The sequence below is a fragment of the Kogia breviceps genome, chromosome 6, assembly GCF_026419965.1.
Source record: "Kogia breviceps isolate mKogBre1 chromosome 6, mKogBre1 haplotype 1, whole genome shotgun sequence".
In the NCBI taxonomy this organism is placed as follows: Eukaryota; Metazoa; Chordata; class Mammalia; order Artiodactyla; family Physeteridae; genus Kogia; species Kogia breviceps.
The window spans coordinates 84,503,944-84,529,694 of record NC_081315.1 but is presented as its reverse complement, the minus strand read 5'-3'; the positions used below and the strand labels follow the sequence as shown (position 1 = coordinate 84,529,694).

Sequence of the window (25,751 nt, the reverse complement as noted above, 5' to 3'; positions counted from 1 at the left end):
GGCCCTCGGGGAGGCGGCCCCGGGGCGTCTCGGTCCGGAGGGGTGGGCCAGTCGGGGATTTCCCCGAGCAGCGCCCGGGGGTCGAACCCCAGCCCTGTCTCCCGCCTCGCAGCCAAGAGTCCGGAGCGGCGTCTGGGCAGCCCTCGAGTTGTGCAAAGTTCTGGACGCGGCGTTTGTCACAGGCCTGCTGCGGTGTGGGCTGCTGTCCAGAATCAGTGCTTCCTCCTCGTCCTCTTCTACCAGTAAAACAAAGTGGAAACCATATCGAATTTTTTTTTCATTGTTACCCGCAGGCGATCATAATCTAAGTTTTTAAGTATATAATTGCTTCACCCCTGGAGTGTGGAGAATCAGAAAGAGACTTTTTTTCAATAAAAAGCGGCGTGTCTGGTTGAAACTTTTTCGTTTAGGCGTTTCAGTGCATACGCAGGGATCAAAAGGTGACGAAGAAAGTTTATTGAATCAAAGAGTAAAGCATTTCTGCCGTCTTTATTATAACGTTTTTTTTTTAAAAATTTTTGAGTAATTGATAGATTCATAAAATTCAAACGGTACAAAAGAGATATACAAAGTCTCTCGTCCCACCCACCAATATTACCAGTTTCTTGTGCATTTTTCCAGGGATCACGTATATGCCAATGTCCTTGCTTCATTAAAAAAAATAATAAAGTGAAACTGTTGTGTGTTAAGTGCATAGCAATTACTGGTGCCCAATAAATGGTAGTTGTCCTTCCGTTCAGAAAAGAGTTTAATAAGTCTTTTTGGTATTAGACCGCTGAAAAACCAGTAGTAACTTTTCTTCTGGTTTAAGCGTTACGAATTTGATTATATTGTGAATGTGTATGTTCTGTTGGCTTGTCATAACTATGTGGATACTTTTACACAAAGGTGGCACTGATATTTTGGGGTAATGGGACAGGTAGGGAGATATCAATATGAAATTGTAAGAAAATAGGACTTAGTATATACAATAGATAGTTTCAAAAATGATTTGAAGCAACTTAGTGTCCATATGGTATTGTAGGGTAAAACAAAACTAATGAGAAAAATTGAGGCAGAGCAGGGGAAATAAAGACTACAAAGTCAAGTGTAAGATAATACCAAGTGCATAAGATCCTGTACTAGAGGTGAGTCACAGTTTTGGCTCTGGGCTTCCCTAGCAGCCAGGTGGAAAAAAGAGAGAGAGTGGAATAAAATAAGTTTCAGTGTGTTTCTAATTCCAAGATAAAAACAAACCAGTTCTCCTGCATAAGCACGACATTTTCTAGTAATGAGGCCTGAGAGGAACATTTTCTCATGGGCCCTAATAAAAAGGAAGATTGTTGTGATGCAGTTGACAACAGCTTTAAAATATCCCTACAGAAACTAATGAATTTTGGATAACAGTGTTCTTCAGTATAGGACAATGTTAAGACTCTAAAGATGAGTTCTCTGAAGGCTTAACTTGATCCATTCATAATGTTTAGAATTACCTAGAACAGAATTTCCCAAACTGTGTTCTTAGGCATTAGAAATTAGTAGTTTATTCCTTAAAATAAGATTCTGAGCTCAAATAAGTTTGAGATAACTGGGTTAGACAAATTTCAATACTTTTTTCCCCTCAATTTCTTGGCTAATGTTCAAGTTTACTGTCTTAAAGGAGGATGTATTGTGTGACCTTTTCCAAAATTATTTGACTATGGAACACAAATTGAGAACCACTGAACCTGTAGAAATGAGTGGATTGCCTATCCTTCAGGTGATTCTTTTTTTTTTTTTAATTAATTTATTTTTGGCTGCGTTGGGTCTTCGTTGCTGTGCCCGCGTGTTCTCCAGTTGCGGCGAGCAGGGGCTACTCTTCGTTGCGGTGCGCAGGCTTCTCATTGTGGTGGCTTCTCTTGTTGCAGAGCACCAGCTCTAGGCGCTGGTGAGCTTCAGTAGTTGTGGCACATGGGTTCAGTAGTTGTGGCTCATGAGCTCTAGAGTGCAGGCTCAGTACTTGTGGTGCATGGGCTTAGTTGCTCTGCGGCATGTGGGATCTTCCCGGACCAGGGCTCAAACCCCTGTCACCTTCGATGGCAGGCAGATTCTTAACCACTATGCCCCCAGGGAAAACTCCCTTCAGGTGATTCTTTGTGAATATTTCTTACAGCTGAGGTTTGATAAGAATTAGAGAGCAAAGGGTTTGAGGTTAGCCAGTTTATTAAGAGCCAAACTGAAGATAATCTAAAAGTCAGAATTTTTTTTTTTTTTTGGCTGTGTGGCATGTGAGATCTTAGTTCCCTGACCAGGGATCAAACCCTCGACCCCTGTGTTGGACGTGCAGAGTCTTGACCACTGGACCTCCAGGGAAGTCCCTAAAAGTCAGAATTTTAAAATACTATATATCAAAGGAAAAGGCTACTTTTCCCCGGAGTTCTTTTATAGTTCCTTGTTGTTCTGCAAATCGCCAAATGATCTCGAGAACTTTTTCCTGTTCGGTGCTTCAGGGTACTCAGGGTCTTCAACTAAACTAGGTTTGGGCAAGTAGAACTCCTTAAAGGTTGACTTTTATTATTCTTGGATGTAAATATGTCATTAACATTTACTTTTTATCCTAAACACTGTTGGTACTATTACTATCAAATCCTAGAATTCTGTAGCTGTAAGAGATCTTCTTGGAAAGCATAGTACATAATGGAAAGGGGTTTGGAGCCAGAAAGTCTGGGATTTTGCCACTAATGTGCAGGGTTGTTTCCAGTAAGTTTATGAACCTCTCTGAATCTCTTTCCTTATTTGTAAGATTAGAATGATGACAGCACACAATTCATTCAATAGATGTTGAGAGTCTAGTAGGTACTGGGTAGTAGAAAAACAGCTTTAAGGGCACAAATGAAATAATGTATCAGGAATCCTTTACTGTCCAAATTTTTTATGTTCTTGAGTGTAGATGGCAAGAGTTTGAACAGCAAGGAATATCATCCTATCCAAATATATTTGGCCTCTGAGTTTCAGATAGCAAGTAGTGAGGGGTTGAGAGAATGAGGGATTAGTCCAAAAATTTATTTGACTCCATCCAGTTGTGTTTGGATTTTGAGAGTTTGAATAATGAGCGATACTTCTATAAGAAAGTATTCTATAAATGATGCAGTTCTGTGCAAAATGTTACCGTTCTGAAGACAATGAGAGGGGTTTGCAGAGTATATCAGGTAGGGTAAATAACAAAAGCCCTCACATCTTAGTGGTTTAAAACAACAAAGGTTTGTTGCTCAGTCAGGCTACTTATCCAGTTAGGGTCAGCAGGAGAGCTCTGTTGGAGTAATCATTTAGAGCTCCAGGTTGTCAGAGGCTCCATCTCAACACCTGCTTCCACATTTGTTAGGGAGGGGAGAAGATGTGATAAATTGCACATTGGCTCTTAAAGGCTCTACATGAAAGTGACACAGTAACTGCTACTGCCATTTCATTGGCCAAACAAGTCATATGACTGCAACCCAACTTCAAGGAAGTGGAGAACTGCAATTCCATCTCGCGCCCAGAAGGAGGAGAACGGGAATAGTCTTAAGAACAATCTAAGCAGACTTTATAGTACCACAAATTAATACAAAATCTGAATAAATCAAATCCAGATTGTTTTTCAGTATTCTATTTAGAGAATAGAAAACAGCATTTCTTTGTGTATATATATATAATCATAGAATTATGCTAATGAGAATTTAAAGAACGTATTTTATTAATTGGAACTGAAATGCTTTTGAAAACTCCCAATTAGACAAACTGTTTGGCCAAGTGGATTTCATTATTTTTTAATTATATGTCCATTCAATAAACATTTGTTAAATGTGGTGTGTATGAGGCAGGATGTTAGATACCGTGAGGATAAAAAGATGAATGGGAAGTTTATACCCCAACAGAAAATAATTATAATTGAGTTCTCTCTCTTTCCCTTTCTCTTTAAAACAACATTAAAAAAAAAAGTTAACATGGGGGCTTCCCTGGTGGCACAGTGGTTGAAAGCCCGCCTCCCGATGCAGGGGACACGGGTTCGTGCCCCGGTCAGGGAGGATCCCACGTGCCGCGGAGCGGCTGGGCCGCTGTTGAGCCTGCGCGTCCGGAGCCTGTGCTCCGCAACGGGAGAGGCCACAACAGTGAGAGGCCCGTGTACCGCAAAAAAAAAAAAAAAAAAGTTAACAGAATCTTTCAATATGATAAAACCTGATTATGTATTTATACATTGTTACACTTTGCATCTAACCATCTTTTTTGGTCTTAAGGATTATTTGATGACAAGTTATAGAAAATTATTTAAACTAATTTAAGCAAAAAGAGTGTTTTGTTAGAAAAGGGATATAGCTTTATGTCAAAGAATCCAAGGGCAAGAAGTGCAGCTGAGTCTCAGAGGCAACTGGCATTAATAACAGAAAGTTAGGACCTGGGGTGCTTGATTTCTTGCAGGTCTATATGATTTCTTGCCAGTGCCTCTCTCTGCACATATACTTCATTCCTCTTTTTCTCTGTTGACTGGTTTTCTCTATTCTGCTGTTAAATGGGTGAGTTTAACCCAAGAGTTCACACACTCAAAGGAAACTAACTAGAGCCTTTAGCAATTCCAAAAGAACTACTTTTTTTCTAAGTGCCACATCTTGGTTAGTTCTCCTGTCCCACAGGAGACAGTTCTCTCACAGGATTTCATAGACTTGGCTTCCAGGGTCCCCACAGGGAATGTGCCAATTACAAGAGCCACCACACTCAGGAAAGTCAAAGCTATGGCTTCTTAAGAGGTATTTATAGTTCATTTATCATTCCTCTGAATCCAGATGCAAATTTACTAATCGGGGGATCATTTTTACTCTAAGCAATGTTGCCAGGTAACACAGTTGACATACCCACTTCCATCAGATTGCCAGGGGAATAGAGCCAAGAGAGTTAACTGAAGGTTAGTAGTAGAAGGGGAAAAGATTTTACCCACACTTGTCATTATCCACAGTGTCTTCTATAGTCCTTTTCATTTGGGAAGTACTCAATAATATTCATTTTGCTTATGTTAATGTAGTGTGTTTTAACTCTTCGTGACAGAAAGTGTGAAATAGAGGGCTTGAGAGAAAGGGAAGACTGGAAAGGTAGGCAAGGACTACTAGGTTGTCAAAAACACTGAATTCCATACTAAAGACCTTGGCTTTTATTTATCTTGTAGGTGATCAGGGAAAAAAAAAAGTTTTAAGTAAGAATGATGTCAAGAATTATACTTTGGAAGGTTAACTTTGGCTATAGTGTGAAGAGCAAATTAGAGGAGATTTAAATTTGAGGCTGGTTGGTTCATTTCTAGTAAATATTTGCCTTTTTTTTTTTTTAAACATCTTTATTGGAGTATAACTGTTTTACAATAGTGTGTTAGTTTTTCCTTTACAACAAAGTGAATCAGTTATACATATACATATGTTCCCATATCTCTTCCCTCTTGCATCACCCTCCCTCCCACCCTCCCTATCCCTCCCCTCTAGGTGGTCACAAAGCACAGAGGTGATCTCCCTGTGCTATGCGGCAGCTTCCCACTAGCTATCTAATTTACATTTGGTAGTGTATATATGTCCCTGCCACTCTCTCACTTCGTCACAGCTTACCCTTCCCCCTCCCCATATCCTCAAGTCCATGCTAGTAAGTCTGTGTTTTATTCCCGTCCTACCACTAATCTCTTCATGACATTTTCTTTTTCTTAGAGTCCATATATATGTGTTAGCATACAGTATTTGTTTTTCTCCTTCTGACTTACTTCACTCTGTATGACAGACTCCAGGTCTATCCACCTCATTACAAATAACTCAAATAACTTTGACCTCTGCAGCTATCTTAGCATCCTGTGCTTGCCCCTCTATATTTTTACCATGCTGTATTGCAGTTTTAAAATTGAATGTCAGTTCAAAAGCCGTACTCCTTTCTGTAACCTTCATAGAGTTTCCAGTCTAGGGAATAAGGCAGACATTAAGTAAATAATTTCAATGAGATTATTGAATTATCTGAGCAAGTAGTTTGGAATGTTATGTGACCATATAGCAAGGAGACATAATTTAGTTTAAAGGTTAAAATTTACCCCACTCATTTTGTTTTCACCCTTATCTCGTATAAGTATATATCACAATACTTTTAGGGTACATACACAAAGAAATAAAATCCTTGTATTAGATGGCTATTACCATGAAATTAGTCTTCAATTTTCAGTGTATAGGAGAGTTCTCAACTGCTGTTTTCAATCTACCATGTAACTTACAAAGCTAAACTAAATCTCTTAGTTTGTTACAGCTGAATTTAAATTCAATACTTATTTTTAATTTTCATTTACTGTTTAATCAGAAATATTTCCCAGATATTTTTGACAGAGTGAAAGATTTAACATTGTGCTAGAAATTTAGTTTTGGATTTCAGAGTGTGTTTCTAAGCTTGTTTTTATTACAAAAGAGATTTTGATGACATGTGTTTGTAGTAACGAGTGGAAAGAATGCAAAGATAACCAATGTTAACAGCCCAGGATTCATCTATCCACACTTTAAGTTTCTGATTTCTTAAATAGATTGTAGATTGATTTTTAACTATAAGCTAAATATGGCTCTAGACACCATATTCCTAGCTATTTTGTTGCTAAATAAATAAAGCTAAGTTTGTCTGAGGCTACACTCAGTCCCCCTGAAACTGTATCCTTCTTACTTCCTTATTTATGTTAATACCATTCTTGCAGCCACCCACATTTGAAAATGCTGTCCATTTGCCACAGACATTTTATCAGGCCTGTTTTTGTAGTATCTTTAACAGCCACCCCCGTTTCAGATCTCATTGCTTCCTGCCAAGGTTACTATCCTCTCACCTCAGAGAGCTTTCTGATTTTCCTACCAATGGCATCTTCCCTCACAAATCCATTCTTCACTTACCAAATTAATTTTTTTGAGGTATACCTCAAAATTCTTAACTCAAGGACCTCATCCTCTCCCAAATAAAGGACATACCTACCTCTTGATAATTAGTAAGGGTTTTATTCAAAACCCTCTTCTGCTACATTTTAAGATCTTTCAAGGTCTGTGCCATTAATTTATTCATTTATTCTTTGGTTTAAATTCAATGAAAGTTTGAATGTTGTGCACTATCCAGGTTGTTACAGATATAGTGGCCCCTGCCCTGATGGATTTTACTGTCTATTTTCTCATCTTTGAGTTCTTTCTGCTTATAGCAAAATTTGTTAAGTTTATATAAATACAGGATTTTTTTTACATTTATAATGTTTGCTTTTAATGAGTTTGGGGAAGAGGTACAGAATATCTATTTCTGGAATTAAAGTTAAAATTAAATCTCATATCTTTCCTAACCCGGGTAAATACTTGACTGACATTTTCTGCTGTCATACATTTTTAAATGTTAGTGGAATTATATCAGTCTTCAAATTTTTAAAATAAGCCAAATTCTCATAAAAGACCTAATTTGACAGAGCTTTAAAAGTGTCCTGGAATTATCAAACTTTAAACGGTTCTTTGAAATCATGTGTTGTAACTTATTCTTTTTATAGTTGAGGGGAAAATTGGGGAGATGAAGTGCTGCTAAGTTAGTACAGTAAAATTAATTCTTGATGTGTTTTATGCAATATGTAGTACACACTTAAGACTATAGGAATAGGTTCATTAAAATTGATTACTCATAAAACAAATACTGTTTTCTTAAAAACTCTGTGTGAAGAGAGGTTTGTATAATAATGATTACACATATAAACCAGTTACTAAATGGTTGTAATTTAAATTGTTGAGTGAAGCCATAGCTTTAAAAGCCATATTGTTGAAGTGAGCTCATCTGCAGTCTATCTTAATGACATCTCAGTGTTGCTATTGTCATATTGAATAATGTCATCTTTTAAATTCACAAACTAACATTTGAGAAGTTTTGAAGCAGAAATTGCATGTGGATTCCTTAATTACATTTTTTAAAATGTATTCATAATTGACACCTATTTTAAAGATTGTATGAGCTTTTGTATCTCAAATTTAAGTAAAGCAAAGTTATTAAAACAAGAAAGAGGTACAGAGTATAATTTGATAATCAGTTTGAAGAAAGAAATGTTGGTCTGAAAAGATATCTGCTGTTTAGCCAGTAGATTTCAAAGTGATACAAATTTTATGCCTAAAGAATGAAATAGAAAAGAGAAATTCTTTGAGTAATATATTGTGATTTTTTTCTTAAGTTGAAAAAATACTAAAAAGGTTTTGTCACCAGAGGTAAATGTTTTCTAATATTCTTTTAACATTTGGTTCTTAAGTTTATTTTATAATTTCAAAAAGGTACATAATAAGTATATATCTTTTATTATTGCTCTTATAGTTATTGGATTCATTCATTCATTAGAGAAATATTTATTCAGCACCTGTCTTTCAGGTACTGTTTTAAGTGCTAGGGCTACAGCAGTGAGTCAAACAAAGCTGTACTGCAGCTAACTTTGTGGTGAGGGCAAAGGTAATAATAAGGGAATAAATAGCATCTAATATGCCAGGGAGTGAAAAGTGCTGTGAAAAAAAAAGAGGATCAAGGGGATAGAGAATGATGAGGGATCTAATTTATATAGAGTAGCCTGTGCAAACCATTTTGATAATTTAACAATGTAATGCCTTTTAGTATGTATTGCTCTTTCATAAATAATTACCCTAAGAAGGACTTCTCATCAGAAATGCATAAATTTTTGAGCGAAACAATATTATATTGTATAGTGGAAGTTGATGGGACAGAAGAAAAAGTGTTATTTAAATAAATGCTGAATTCCATGCCATGAAAACCTTAATGCTTAAGTTTACTACATATTTTTCATAAAGTATTTGGCCCAAGAATTCAGTTAAAGCTGGGAAGTATTTCTGTAAACCCCTTTCTATCGGGGGGCTATAACAAGCTACTTTATCAATAGATCATTTTTTAATGTATTTTGTTAAAGATTTCCCCCCAAATACCTATGCTTAGACAGGCTTAAGCTTAGGCGAAAATTGTTAGAGACCTAGCTATAAAAGATTTTGAGCAAATTCTGTCTTTGAGGAGTATTTTCCAACTTTGCTTGCCTAAATTCTCTCCTTTTGTCATCATTTCCATTATTCAATATGACATTTAAAATTTTTGTTGCAATAGTGATCTTTTATTTTTTAAGTCTTTAATTTAAATATTCTATTTTAATGGTCATGTTATCCTCGTTCTAAGTTCTAATTTGTTTTTTCTTTGATTGAACTTGCTAGGAGGTAAGAGAAGATACCAGCAAATTTTTTTTTTTTTTTTGGTGCATGAGCTCTAGAGCACACGGGCTCAGTGGTCGAGGTGTGTGGGCTTAGTTGCCCCACAGCGTGTGGGATCTTAGTTCCCCGACCAGGGATCGAACCCATATCCCCTGCATTGGAGGGTGGATTCTTTTTTTTTTTTTATACAGCAGGTTCTCATTAGTTATCCATTTTATACATATGAGTGTATATACGTCAATCCCAGTCTCCCAATTCATCAGTACCAGCAAATTTTTAAAGAGCTAGATCTCTAATTCTGTCATTTCATTTCTTAATTCTTTAGTTTCTCCTCTAATCTTTATTATTTCATGACTCCTTTTAGAGGGCTTATTTGGTTTTTAACTTGAATAGACTGACTAGTGCATGTCTTTTCTTTCCTTTTTAAATAATCAATGCATTTAGAAAGTCATAAATCTTACAATAGAGGAAGTATCCCACCTACAATGATTATCCAAGCCATCCACTGTGCTTAGGTGCCGTTCCTTTTTCTTTTATCAGTCTTCACTTTTTTTGCTCCAGTGCTTCCGCCTGCAATCATCAATCTCACCTTCCTGTTGGATCATTCTCATCATTCTAATATGTTCTGTGTTTTTTTAAATCAACAAATAAACAAGCAGGCAAAACAAATCCATTGCCTTGATTCCTCAACTCTTCCAGCTGTAATCTCATTCCACAGCCTCACTACTGAGCAGAATTTTCTGAAGGAGTTGTCTGTACATGCTCTCTCTTATTTCTCATCTTCCGTTAACTCTTCAACCTACTGCAGTCTGGCTTTGGTCCCCAACCCTTTACTGAAACTGCTCCTATCTGATTTTTATGTTGCCAATTCCAGTGGACATTTTTCTTTGCACATGGTACCTAACCTCTCATGTGACATTGTGACCATGGCTTTTGCGTTGAAACTCCTTTATCCCTTGACTTGCCTAACACCATAGGCTGCTGATTTTCCTCTACTTCATTGGTTGTTCCTTCTTAGTGTCCTTTGCCCTTATCTGTTAGAGTTCCTTGGAGCTTGGATCTGAGCTCCAGGAACATTTATCCAACTACCTGACATCTCCACCTAGATGTCTCAAAGTTGCCTCTAACTTATCAAGAAATGAACGCTAATTTTAAAAATATCACAGCTAATGAGAAAGTATGATAAAAGGACTGGATATAAGATAAATGTACTTAATACTTTTATTATAATGAAAATAGCTATGTGGAAACGCTAGAAAAAATTTATTGCATTTACAACAGTGAAAAAAGAGAAAATAAAAGAACATGATAAAAATTTTAATAAGAAAGGCACAGGACCTATAGTTAAAAGATTTAAAAATCTTATTAATGAGCATAAGATCTGAACAAACTAAAAAACATATGCTTGGATGTGAAGCCTTGATATCATAAAATGCCAACCATCTTAAAATTAATACACAAATTTAATGCAATTACAATTAGAATCTCAATAGGGTTGGATTTAAAAAAAAATTTTTTTTAATTTATTTATTTGGCTGTGCCAGTCGTGTGCAGGATCTTTTAGTTGCGGCATGTGGGATCAAACCTGGGCCCCCTGCACTGGGAGCATGGAGTCTTAGCCACTGGACCACCAGGGAAGTCCCTAGGGTCGGAGATTTTTGTTGAGAGGATTGGGTAATATTATTTTAAAGTATATATAGAAGAGTACATACTCAAAATTAGTTTAAAATTTATTGTAAAAGAAAACATGTGGAGATAGGAACTTGCTTTAACAAATAATAAACATTTCAGTAAGTGTAATTACAGTAAGTGTACTGTAATTAAAGTGTACTGTAATTAAAACACTTATATTGGCATAAAAATAGACAAATGGTGCAACAGAATTAGCATCGTGAATTGTTAAAATTCATAACAAAAATAATACCTCAATTCAGTGGGGAAAGGGTGGTTTATATCAAAATGATGTTGATAATAGAGGACTCATATTAGAAATATAAAGAATTATAATACTTATTGTTGACTGGTGGGCCTGTAAAAATGAATGAGAAGGATACAGCCACTTTACTTTTGAAAATATAAATTTCAGGAAAGTAAACTATCTTTTCAAATTTAAAATGCACATACTTGCAACCCAGCAGTTCCACTCCTGTGAATAAATTCCAGAGACACAAAAGTCTCACAAGGATGTTTATTTCAACGTTATCTTAACAGCATAAAACAAAAAACCTGAAATCAAGCTGCATGCCCACTAGTAAGGAAGTAGTTTAATAAATTGCGTTTTACAATTATGGAATATTATGCAACTATTAAAAAGATCATTATTAGTTTATATTTCCATGTATATAATTTTGGTGGGAAAAGCAAAATGCCAAAAATATGTATACAGCATGATCTCTTTTATAAAACAATAACAAAAACTCCTATATATGTGTATATAAGTTTGGATATGAGTTTTAATAAACAAAGAGAAAGGTGTGAAAGGCTCTACACCAAGCTGTCAACATTGATTACCAGGAAGAAGGAGGAAGATTGACAAAATAAGTGTCTCAGTGAAGAAAGCATGCAGTATGAGTCCACCGATACAAAAGGTTGGGGTGGCGGAGAGCTTTTGTATATACATGCGTTATGTATGTATGTATGCATGTAACCAAACCCATGACTATTACAGGAGTGGTTAAAGGCTGCTACTTGGCCTTTGTCAACCCAAGATCCTAGTATCCCTTTAAAATCAGAAAGCCTATTTCAGTGGCTAATCTCCTACCTGCATCTCTAGCCTACTCAGAAGAGCTACTACATTAAAGAGGTATTTATTTAATGTATATCTCACTATCTTGGTGAAGAGGGTCTTTGGCCCCTCTTGGGAGTGGAGGCATGGTACAACATTTTAAAATTCACATCGTCTTTGGATTTCTTCTCTATATCAGGAAATGTCTTGCATATCAATGGTCTTTTTAAATAAATTTTTTAAACTTTATTTATTTTTGGCTGCATTGGGTCTTCATTGCTGCATGTGGGCTTTCTCTAGTTGGGGCAAGCAGGGGCTACTCCTCTTTGTGGTACACGGGCTTCTCACTGTGGTGGCTTCTCTTGTTGCGGAGCACAAGCTCTAGGCATGTGGGCTTCAGTAGTTGTGGCATGCGGGCTCTAGAGCGCAGGCTCAGTAGTTGTGGCGCATGGGCTTAGTTGCTCCACAGCATGTGGGATCTTCCCAGACCAGGGCTCGAACCTGTGTCCCTTGCATTGGCAGGAGGATTCTTATGTATTGCGCTACCAGGGAAGCCCATCTCAGTGGTCTTTAATGAAGTCCATTCTTGTGTTCAGGCTCCACCCAATCAACCAAACAGCAAAACAATTAAAATTAGCTTTTGGAGCTGGCACAGTGTAAATGGACTCTCTGGTAATTGTTCTCATATTGGCAGATTGAATTTAAAATTTGAAATTATATTTATATAAAATTATATATATTAAAATGTATTATTTATTTGTAATGTTCATTTAATTATCCTTTTCTCTACCAGAGTATAGCCCTCTATAAAGAAAGATCTTTGTTATTTATTTTTCTACCTCTTGTGGTGCCTTAAACATGTAAATGCTTGGTAAATACTTATTTGCATGAAGACAGTGATGGCTAGATCATTATGAACTACTACAGTGGCATTTCTTCATTGTGTGGGTCTATACCATGCACTGCAAGATGTTTACCATCTCGGACCCCTGCCCATTCAATGCCCATAGCCCTCTCTGGTCATTCCAACAACTAAAAATCCATGCCCCCTACTTCCAGAAGCCTTTCTCGGGTGTGGAAGCAGAGGGTTGGTGCTACCTTTGTTGAGAACCACAAGGCTAGAGTAATTTGAGAAGCCTTTCTAAGGGCAGCAGTATCTGTGCTAAACCTTGAGGGATGAGTGGGATTTCAAAACCAGAGAAATTGGGACACAAACAGCATGTAAAACAGGAAACACAGTAGGCTCTGTCTTAACTGATGAAGCAGTGTGTCCGTTTGGAAAATAGTTAGAAACAAAGTTGGATAGGTAGAGTGGAGTTAGGAGGGTGTTGATAAAAGGAGTCTGACAGAGGTGAGAGGAGAGGGAATGGTGTCATTTCACTCTCTAATGCATCCTGCATACTACTGCCAAATTAATTTTCTAAAACATTGCCCCTTTCAACAGTCCACTTAACATTGCCTGCTAGCCTTTACACCTTTGATGTGTGTTCAGGGCATTTTATGTCATCTTATGCATCCAAATTTATCTCTTATTACTCCTTAATATTAATTAGGTATTTCTGGTTGGCTGATCAAACTGATATTCCCCCCTCTTTCTTTGTCAGTATGCTCACTTCATGCTTTGTTAATATCTTTCTTCCTTTATAAAATCTTTCATCATTCTGGCTGTAAAACTTCTTACTATTCTTAGAAGCCTTCTCACACCATCCTGATATCTCCGTTTTCTTTCTTAGAGTATTTATGTTTGTCCTACGGTATTTGGCACAAAATTATATATGGCTTTTCATGCCTATTATTCTTATTTCTCTGAATAATTTTTATTCTCCTAAAGAGCTGTGTAAGGTTAAGATATGCCTCACAATATTTTTGTAAGCCTCCAAAGCAGCTTTTTTTGTCATTTATTTGTCATTTTGATATAGCATGAGATATTGAGCACCCTGAAAACTCAAACTCTGTTTTTGTAGATGACAAAATGTTAATACTGCAGCATAATATTTCTTATACTTAAGTTATCAATTTTGTTGTTTCAGTAACTCGATTTAATTATTTTTGAGGGTAGGAACCAAGATGTATGTATCTGTTCCCCCATAATGCCTATAGAGTGTCTTGCTTACAATAATCATTCAATATTTTAAAATTTGATTGCATTTGATAGATTTTTATTTGCTTTATCAATTCTCCTTAGCTGTAACCATGTTCAGACCATTGCTTTGTTTTGCTAACAACAGAGGGCACCATCAGAGTACTTAAACACCCAAGAAATAATCCTATCCCAGTCCTAGGTAGCTTTCTTGAGACACACTTTCCTTTTCCTAAGTAGTGTCATAGAAATTTGGCTATTGTAGTATTTTAGAGTGGCTCAATCCTAATTATAGAGCAATATGGACTTCAGGTCATTTATTTGACAAAGAATAAGTACTGTCATGTTTTGTTCCTTTGTAGTTTTCAGACTTTTTCTTTCTTCTTAGTCTTCTCAATATTCTTTGCGCAGATGAAGTCTTACCCAGATCTTACTATATTAATGAAACACACTCCTTTCCTGAAGGGAGAAGATAGAAGTGGAGGGCAGTGAACGGGAACTCCACCTTTGTACTCCTCCTTCTTCCTGACCCGCATCCAAAGAGCCAGCTTGAAAATCACTATAACTCATCTAATTTTAAAAAACTTTAAAACAACCTGTTGTTCTGTGATATCTCATTTAGGAACTTAGTATAAAAATAGAAACATTTTAGTTTTACAGTGATTTTTTAAATACAAAGGAAAATGCTGTGGAATACATTTCTTGTTTCAGCAATAAAAGAGTTAATATACTAAGCAGCAGAGACTGAGACACTGCAACGGGATAGTGCTTTCTGTCTCTGTCATTTGTGGTTTAAGAAAAGGGGGTGGTGTTCTGCGTTTAAAAGGACTTTAATGAATGCTGTCAGTGTTTGTGAGAGCTAATGGTCAGTAAGGGAAAGGAGAGTAGGGGACAGTGGTCTAGCTGTTTCAGGATAGGTGGATGAGAGTTTGCTCTGATTGAATGGAATGTTCCACCGTGTTTCATCTTTTCATTGTCCTTTGTTCTCTATAATCTGATATATTGGTATAAAAGTAAATGTAGATATATATGTGAATGTGATTTATTTTCCTTTCAGTTTGTTTATTGTGTACAACAGGGCATATACTTCTCTTGTCTTGGTTGGATGCACAAATCTCTGTGCAGTGCTTTTTGCCCGTTGCCTAGACGATCACTTGGTTTCTCTGAGGATGTCTGGTTCTCGTAAAGAGTTTGATGTGAAGCAGATTTTGAAAATCAGATGGAGGTGGTTTAGCCATCAAGCATCATCTCCCAATTCTACAGTTGGCAGCCAGCAGGGAGAATTTTGGAATCGAGGACAGACGGGAGCAAACGGTGGGAGAAAGTTTTTAGATCCGTGTAGCCTACAATTGCCTTTGGCTTCAATTGGTTACCGAAGGTCCAGCCAACTGGATTTTCAGAATTCACCTTCTTGGCCAATGGCATCCACCTCTGAAGTCCCTGCGTTTGAGTTTACAGCAGAAGATTGTGGCGGTGCACACTGGCTGGATAGACCAGAAGTGGATGATGGCACTAGTGAAGAAGAAAATGAATCTGATTCCAGTTCATGCAGGTTGATTATTTTCTTACTGATGGAAATGGGGTGTGGGGGTATATTCTATATACTGTTTAAAATAATTTAGTATTATTATTTAAAATCTATGATTTTATATATATATATATATACCTCTACATATATTCACATACGTAATATCTTGGTATGTATATGTGGTACTTTTGCTGGGATTTTTAAAAATGTTCTAATATTGATTTTAATTCTGTAAAATTATAAAGACAACAAATAGCTTTCATTTTGAAATATCTTGTGTTCCCTATATAGAACTGGCTCTGCCTTGAAAATAATACATGGTAGCAATTTTATGCATCATTGCCTTGCATTTTGCTTCATTCGTTTATCTTCTATATTCATAGCAAAACTATAGAAGACATTTCTATAGTATAAAAATTTTTATGACATTTTAGTTTGCAACAAATTATAGAGTCATTTTTAAATTTTTATGAAAATGGAAGGTTTTATGAGGAGAGGCAGATTGTAGTTGCCAATAATTTTTGCACCATTATAGTTGTCAATAATATTTTTCTTATGGTTATTTCTCTTTGTCCTATGTTGCAGCCCTCCAGACTAATTCAGAGAATACAGTAACATGTCTCTTTCTAAGATGACACCTACTAATTCCTGTTGCCTTCACTTCTCTGAAAATTGTGCTGTTTAGGGAAATGAAGGACATTCCTTCAGGAGGCTGTAAGGGAACATAGAGGAGCTAGATGTGGTCAGCTGGTGAAAAGGGGGCAAAAAGGAGGGGAAATGAGTTTGAGGAGAGAAAATTAAAAATTGGTAATTTCATAATGACTTTATCCACCTTTACCCGTGGAACCAGGCTTTACCTCTGAAATGAATTTTCTTCATAATCAGATTAAACTATAAATACTATAGCATATTATGTAACAAGTTAGGGCCTGAAAGTCATCTCTCTGATTCATCTTCATTCAAAAATATTTAAAGGCTTATATTTTTCTAGATGAATTACTGGATCCTTTTTCTTTTAAAATTTCTTTACAGTTTTGATAACACTTGTAATTTGTATATTGGTTATAATATAGGCATCATAAGAGATGGAGACAAAATGAGTTCGTATATTCAAATATCTTTTACTTGGGGATATTTACCGCCTTCTCTTCTAATCTTCAGAATATGGAATTCTGAACTGTGATGCTGGAATAATAACAAATATAGAACAATCCTCTATAATCGTTTGTGTAATGGAGAGAGGGGAATATCTTTACATAGGTAACTAGTGTATTTAATTTTTTAAAATTTAATTAGTTCATGATTTAGCATTATTTTAAGGGAATAGAAGCCACGAATAATTTTAATTGGAGATCATTTGAATTAATATGGTTTCATTGTTTTGTATTTTCTTTGGATACTTGTTGCCATAAAAAGAATAAAGTATATATTAAAAGGTTCAGGGTTTATCATTTTGGGGATAAAACCATTCCCACATGGTGGGAAACCAAAGAGTAATCATCTTTTTATTTGAAACCAATGCAATGTATCAAGAATATTCTAACAAAATTAGAAAAAAAAAACATTCATTCATTTACCAGCATTAGTTATGAAAATCTTAACATGTATCTACTACCTGGAGAGATTATGTGTATGTGAGTATAAAATTTATATACATGTATAACCTTAGAAATGTTGTACACACATAGGTCACTATAATTTACTTCCTTTAACAGAAGTAGTTTGCATAGCTAATGATTACTGAAATTAAGTTAATCTATTCTTTAGTATCCATATTAAAGTGTCATCTTGATGGGATATTCATTATGGCAGAAAAAGATTTTTTTTTTTTTACTGAGGTAGCTATGTGCATACTTCAAGAAAATACAATTGTCATTTTTAGTTGTAGGAGTTACAAAAATAAGAAAGTTATGTTTTAAAATTTAAAATAAATGTAGTTATTTTTAAAATGCTAATCAAGAAGATTGAGAAAGTAAATAATAAGATGCAAGTAAACAGTTCACATCTGCAGTGACCAAACTATTTCTAAAATATTATTTCAAAAATAAAATGTACTTATACTTAGAGAACATATCTTTGATTTTTAGATATAAGAGGGGAAATCTGTCAAAGAAATTTAATATTCCTGGTGGTTTAAAATTTCTATCCCAACATCTTATTGCAAAAAAGTAAAAGGCATTCTAGATTTTAGAAACATCATTTGTGTGTATCCTTCTACTTTTCCATTTTTTTCCTAGATTAAATACATCTAATTCTCACATCCTCCTTCAGTCCTCCAGCTCTGAGTCTTTGATCTTCGTTATGAGGATAAATTTATTTGCCCCCAGCTTTTTGATTAAGTAAGCAGTCTCTCTAGGTGTTTGCCCTTCTACTGTAAACAAATTAAAAACTATCACTGTTAATGTCAAAAGAAGCTACACTGACATTCATCAGATTTTGTATATAACTTGGAAATAGTTATTTTCATTATATAATATTTGCAAAAATAAAATATATAGTATACATTTTATTTGAGTATACTATAGATTGATATCACATGGTGGGGAAATACATATAATATACGAAGAATTTCTCATTTAAGCAGTCATAATACTTGCATAGACCTCAGAACTTTGATTGAAATTTTGAGTTATTAGAAAAAAGGGAAGACAACTTCGTGGTTTTACATACACCGAATCATAACCTCTACGGTGGGTCCAGACAAGTTAAAGCAGAAGTTAAGGACTTCCCTGGTGGCGCAGTGGTTGAGAGTCCGCCTGCCGATGCAGGGTCCAAGGGTTCGTGCCCCGGTCCGGGAAGATCCCACATGCCGCGGAGCTGCTGGTCCCATGGGCCATGGCCGCTGAGCCTGCGTCCGGAGCCTGTGCTCCGCAATGGGAGAGGCCACAACAGTGAGAGGCCCACATACCGCGGGGAAAAAGAAGTTAAGAGGCAGCATATGTTTCTAATTTGTTTGACCAGTGTATTCTGAGTAGGAGATACGTCTGCCTGAGCCTTTGACTTATGGTAATTTCTGCTGTCACACATCTAAGTGACTTGAAAGTTTCTTATCTTTTAACTTTGATCTTGGGTCTATAGCCTAGCCACTCTTTGTCTATGGAATCATCTCTAAGTCATTACTTTGTTATTAAAATACAAACTTTGTTTTTTATACCATGAGGAATTTTAGACCCTAAGTAACAGTTGTGACCTATGTGAGCAGTAGGTTCCAATGACTTTAACTCAGGATGAATTTTCACCAGGGCCAGCCAGGTTTACATAGTGGCTCACCATGTGACCATAGCTTAAACACGGTTTACACTTTACTGGATTTGCCAGTTTTGAAATTATGTAATATTGACATATTGGAGAAATTTTCATTATTTCAACCTTTGTTTATAAAGTTAGGGTTTAATATTTTATATATCAGACTATTTTTAGTCAATATGTATAAAATACTTCTATACAAATATCCAAAAATTATAATAGCTAATATTGATCGGGTGCTTGCTATCTGTGAGACACTGTTCTAAGCATTTTAGTACTATATTACCTCACTTAGTCTTCACAAATTTCTGAGTTAGATTGCTATTATTATCATTCTAATTGTAGAGATGAGGCCAATGAGGCACTAGAAAGGGTAAGTAACTTGCTCAAGATTAGTAAGTAAAATGAAACCACATTTAAAAAACTAAAGTTTATATTTTTACAATAGTTTTAGATTTACAGGAAAATTTCAAAGATAGTATAGTGAGTTCCTTATATCCCACACCCAGTTTTCCCTATTACTAACATCTTATATTAATATGGTATATCTGTTACTGTTGAACCATTATGATACATTATTATTAACTAAAGCCCATACTTTATTCAGATTTCCTTAACTTCCTTTTTTCTGTTACAGAAAATGTCCTAACGTCCTTTTTTCTGTTACAGTCCAGGATTACAGCTACATTTAATCATCATATCCTTAGGCTCCTCTGGGCTGTGACAGTTTCTCAAACTTTGCTTGTTTTTGGTGACCTTAGCAGTTTGCGGAATAGTGGTCAGGTGTTTTGTAGAATGTCTTACTCAGTTGGGATTTGTCTGATATTTTTCTCATGCTTAGGTGGGAGATAATGAGCTTTAGGGAGGAAGACCACAAAGGTAAAGTACCATTTTCAGCATATCATATCAATGATACATATCATCAATCTAACTTATCATTGTTGATATTGACCTTGATCACTTGGAAATAGCTGCACTTTGAACCCAAACGATTAACATGTAGCTTTCATGCACACATACCAGTAAGCAGTTCTCTGTGACTATTCATTTAATCACTGAGTTCAACTTAGATCAACATAACAGTTAATGATTCAATCTATCCAGTTTCACTTTCTCTCCTCAACTAATTTTCTCAGCCTGGTTCTTGAAAAAGCCAACCCTGGATGGCATACAGGTATAATCTCTCGACACACCCACAACCCTTTACCCACAGTCATCCGATACGTCTTATGTCTTATCCGTTGTTTGCTACTCTGTGTTTCAACTGCAGATACCCTTGAACTCTTCTATACCTTGTCAGTTGATTTGCTATTCTTTGACTCATCTTGAAGGCATTTAGGTCCTTGTCCTCTCCCAACAAGGGGTTATATTCATAATATACCATTTCTCAAGTGCTGTCTCCTTTTTCTTGACCCTCTTTAGGTTGTCTCTACACCTCCTTGTTTGAACCATTCTATTCTGGTTCACTTTAAAATTAAAATCTTATGTTTCCACATGAAAAAAATTTTGCTTCCAGAGATGGCAAAGAAGTTCAACTATATTGTACTTGTATCTGGGAAAGATGTATTGCATTGTCCTCCCCCACACATGTATGCCCAAGTCATATCATGGATTCCCTTGGCATAAGCCGTGGAACTTCTCCCCAGAAAACTGTCTGTATGTGTGTGTGCACATACATGTGCATATGTGCACATGTGTGTGTTAAATATTTCATATGGGGTTCAAGGAATTCATGAACCCTCTAAAGCCTGTCTGTACACTGTATCAATCAGTGTTCTTAGTTTTAAGCAACTGAAATGGACTGGTTTAAACAGAATAGGAATTTATTGGAATCATATTAGTTCCTAGGAAGAATCAACTTAGGAAAAAGGTTGAGCATTACAGTTGCACAACTGGTCTTTATAAGTCCAGATTTTTAAGGCAAAAGAACCTTTTATGACACTTATTGCTTATATTTTATTTTCATCTAGTTGGAACTGGATAGTGAATTTCACATTTTTAGAATAAGATATATTAAGTATGAAAACAATGATACACATGCACACACATACACATCCCACATAATCACGCATATGCACAGAACCATATAATTTGACCATTTAACTTTAGGGAATATATTAATAGAGAATAGGCTAAGATAATATAACAAAGAGATTTAGAAATATAGTGGCTCAAATAAAATAGAAGTTTATTTCTCTATCACCTAACAAATGGGGAAGTGGCCCAGGGCAGACAGGTAGCTCTGCTACGCAAGTTCCCTCAGAGACCCAGATTCCTTCCATATTGTTTCTCCATCCTGTAGGGTGTTATTATTTCTTTATGGTCAAAGCTTCCTCAGCTCCCCCTCTGCATTCTAGCCTATGGGAAGGACCAAAGAAAGAAAAGGGAGGACATGAAGCAAATAACACAAGTTGCATATATCAGTTTTGCTCACGTGTCATTGTTGAAAACCTAGTCACATGGCCCCAACTAGTAGCAAAGGAGGCGTAGCTGTGGTCTCTGCCTGGGTAACCATGTGTCCAGCTAAAACTCATTACTGTGGGAGATGTGAAGAATGGTTTGGAGGTTATAATCAACAGGGTGCAAGAAGTGAGGACAGCTGGATAGAACTCTTCAGAATCTTCGGATCTAATTTTTTAATGAGTTTGTTCCTGTATTATTTACTATTTTTACCACTGAGATGTGAGCAAATAGAGATAAGCAAAAATTGAAAAACAAAAATTACAAATTACCCTGCCACCCCAAAATAATAACCATTAACAATTTGAGGAAGTATCCTTCCAGTATATTTTAGGTAAGTATAGAATAAAATTATGTTTTTAGGATAAAAATCTGAATCTTACTGTACATACTATTTTGTAACCTTTTTTGCCCTAATGTAAACATAAAATTAAGACTCTTTTGGTCAAAAAAGGCAGAAGCCCAGCTCAAACTGACAAGCAAAAACTAGAACATTTTGATTCACATAAGTAAGTAAAAACTCAAACAACTTTAGACATGATGAATCCAGATACTCAAATAACACCAGAAATCCTTTTTTTTCCCCCTCTTTAGAATCTGTTTTCCTTTGTGATGGCATTTCCTTAGGCAGGCTTTCTTTTTGGTAGCAAAAAGCCACTAGCAGCTCCAAGTTTACTTTTTATCAGCTTAACTTCCTCAATGGAAAGAGAGTGACTCTTTTCCAAGAGTAACAAATATCTTGAAATGGACTCTAATTGGTCTTGTTTGGATCTTATGTCCACCCAAATCAATCATTATAACCAGAAGATATGATACTCTTGTTGGCCAGGCCTCAGTCCCTTGTTCACCTCTGCCCAGGGGGAAGACTCAACTCTGCCCAAGCCCTGTGAACTGAGGTAGGGTATGTGTGGTTTCCCAAAAGGTCGAGATGGGTCTGTTACCATAGTAAGAATCCTGGATAGGCAAAAGCAGTGTCCAGTAAAACAGCTTGCTATGTCATTAAATGTTCTCCTGTATCTTTTTGAATGGCTGCATCGTTCTCCCTTGCACAGACATACCTTTTGGTTATTTAACCAATATTCTAACTTTTTTGGAATTTAGATTGTTTCTAATATTTTCTTGTTAGAAACAACCTGTGATAACCTCCTCCCCATAGTTAGATCTCTACATACAGATGACCATTTCCTCTGAATAAAGTCCCAAGGGTGTGCACATTTTTAGGGTTTTTGATCTGTATTCTCAAAGTTATCTCAGGAATATTACTCCTCTTTTAATTCTCAGCAGCATTGTATGAGAGGGCCCACTGGCCCTTCTCCTTCACACTGGTTATTGTTTAAGAAAATCTGATTCTTATATAAACAACATTTGACTCTTTTCACCACAGATACTCTGACTGCAGGACCAGCAGAGAACTCCTTAAATTCCAAAATGAAAAAATATTTCTCTTGAGAAGGGAAGAGGTGAAGGTATTCTTTTTCTTTGCCTCTTGCCATTTCTCTTTATGCACCTGCCTTGTCTTCTCCTTAAAAGAGACAACCCCAACTCCTCTTCCTCCTTGCTCATCTAAACCTTAAGATGTATTTCAAATCTCACCGGCTGCTTGTTGCCTTTCCGAACACCAGCCCATACTGATCTTTCCTTTCTGTAAATTCTGATCGCAGTTACGTTCCAGTTGGGGATGTACAAGATGATCTGTTGGAGAAATGGTAATTATATGTATATATACTAGGATGTTTATTTACATTTTATTTTTTAAATCTCTATTTTTTTCTGTTTTATAATGTAAATAATAATTGTACAATGATATATGTATATCTTTTATAAACTCATAAATATCCATGTATTGGGGCACATGCTTAAAAGTATACTGAAAAGGATATGCGTAAAATTTTTTTTAGAGACTGCTAGCGTATACTAAGCAATTTACATTCTTATTTTACATTTGTGACTTTGAATATGTGTAAAAGATGTCAAAAGATTCATGATATAGTAATCTGCACTTTGGCAAAAGCATGAATTCTGAATGCCAGAGCTATGAGGCAGCTTATCATTTACCTGGGGAGTGAGCCAAACAGACCACTTAGAGTTTCAGTATAGCCTTGTTTCCTACTGAAAATCATATACAGTATAATTCTTGTGAAGTGATTTTTAAAACTTCTTTTTGAAAAATTACTCCATTAAGAAAGCCTAATGCAAGTTCTGGTGATGATAGTGAGGAAATCTAAATAGTTTCTAATAAAAAGATATTATTGGCCATGGTGCATATTGTGTACGCACAGATGTGTGAAATCTGAAGAATTGCAAGTATTAGTGTTGCTGTTTACTTTTTTCCACTTTATAAAACTTAAGTCTTCAAATTCTAAGTCCCTTCACTAAAAAAAAAAATCATACCTTCTTTGCATCCCCAGTTTCTAACAACTGGTGCAATGCTGCATCTCAGGAGTTACTCTATAAATAGTTGGTGACTTGATTTGTTTGATACTTGCCTCTTTTCTATGTTTAGGCATTTTCTGACTTACAAATTCATAGCCTACTGCAGAGGGACAATAAGCTAAAAATTAAATGTTTCCCGGTAGCCTGGAAATATCAAGCAATGTAGAGTTCATTACAGTGAACGTCTGACAAAAGATTTGAATGATCTCATGATGCAATTCTTTGAAATATGACTTACCATCTTAGTAACATCAAAGAAATAAAACTAAGCAGAAATGTTAGATATATTTCCTCTGTTACCATGTAAAGATCTAGTAGAAATCACAGAGAAATGTGTTTTAAATGCTCCATAAATGGCCTATTCCCAGATGTTTATATTGTGGGTTAGGATGTCTACTGGGTTTGTTAAAGGCCATTTTAATTAGGAATCAGGAAATTTAGTTATAAAAATTGATAATGTTGGCAATCATTTTTTAGGAAGACAACCAAACAAACAACATTGTATAAGACAAAAGACTGAGATTACAGGCCTTCCCATTGGCCTTTGAAAAGCAAGGATCTACTAATAGGAGTTTATTTAGCTTGATTGTGTACTTATTCTGTGCTAGGGTTATACATTCATTTAATAATTCTCCCATGAAGGATCCTCTAAAAGAAAGTACTGTGTATTACTTATTCCTGTATTGCTATTCGAGGTAAGACTTAGAGAAGTTAAATAACTCGTCCAGATACATAGGGACAGAGTTGAATTAGCGCTATGCAATAGAACTTTATGCAATGATGGAAATGTTCTATATCTGCACCATCCAATCTGGCAGCCACTAACCCCATGGGGCTACTTGAGCATTTGAAATATGACTAGTTCAACTAAAGAACTTTTTTATTTTATTTTATTTTAATTAAAATAGCCACATGGGGGCTAGTAGCTACTATATTGGACAGCACAGCTCTAGAACCTTCCTAAAATGCTCTTAATCACTACCCCATACCTCTCCAATTCAAGCTTCCAAACCAAAACACATAATAGGAAAAGAAATAGTAAGAAAGTACTGACATTATAAATTACACAGAGCCAGAGTATTAAAAACATTTGATTAGCCAGAGATAGAGATGTTATCTCTGCCCCATGGAAACCTAAGGGACTCTTGCTGTCTTAACCCTAGCTAAGGGGCAGTAACAGAGCAGTAGACTTTTGTCTAGGATCCTGAATTCTCATCTCTTTTGTTGTTGTTGTTGTTATTGTTAAATTATCCTCATTCATATTGTACTGTCATTCTCCCTTCATACCCTTGGTCCTTGCACTCACGGATGCCTTAGGGTAAAGGTAAGCAAAAATTTCCATTCCTTTGTGAGTGATTTGACCAACATTCTGAATGCCTCCTGATCCCTGGTTTTGTATCCAGCTGCCTATATGTCCTTGGTTGATCACTTTGAGCCATTTGGGGCCTCAAAATTTTCTCATATGCAAAATAAGGGAGTTGAATTAAATGACTACATAGGTTCCTTCTAGATGTAAAAATTCTGTGTATAATGGTTCTGATACCTAGGTTCTACAGTTGTATGGATATGCAGTAAATTCTTTTTTTACGTAAATTCTTCCATTATTAAAATTATATGTGCAAGGTCCCAAATTTCTTAGAACAAGAAATGCTAGAAAGCTGTGCAGCTCTTTGAGCCTGAGTAGCTCTGTTCCTACCTCTTTCATGTTCCTTTTGTGAATGGATGGCTTCGCTTTTCCATAGACTACAAATCAGAAGCCTGCACTTCTTTTGATCCTTCATTTGGAGCAGTGGGAGTGATTGCTATACCCAGAAATCTCTGAATTAATTGTCACATTGAAGTAACATGTTTATTTAACATGTGATAGGAACTGAAGCCTTGAAAGCAAATCAAGAAGTTCGAAATGTTCAGCAGAGAGTGTAAATAGGAGTAGAAAATTTGAATTCCTAGGAGCCAGAGAGCTAATACAAGTCAGCAAAGAGGGTAAGGTTGGTGGTCAAGAGGACAGCTGGTCCCCCTTTTCTAGGACCTGCCCGAATCCAACCCAGAGTTGCCACAAGGGGGTGTGGGCCCAGAGGA

General features: G+C 36.0%; 1 protein-coding gene across 2 annotated transcripts in view; it reads left to right on the top strand.

The window, feature by feature from the left end:
- Positions 1-25,751, top strand: part of KLHL5 (kelch like family member 5) — a 77,719-nt gene that overhangs the window by 474 nt on the left and 51,494 nt on the right. Inside the window, exon 1 of one of the 2 annotated variants that reach the window (XM_067036275.1) lies at positions 14,730-15,557. The exons of the other annotated variant lie outside the window; for it this stretch is intronic. Coding sequence (XP_066892376.1) covers positions 15,175-15,557 — 383 coding nt within the window. The 5' untranslated portion in view covers positions 14,730-15,174. Of the gene's footprint in view, positions 1-14,729; positions 15,558-25,751 lie in introns of those variants that run through there. 2 annotated transcript variants of the gene reach the window in all.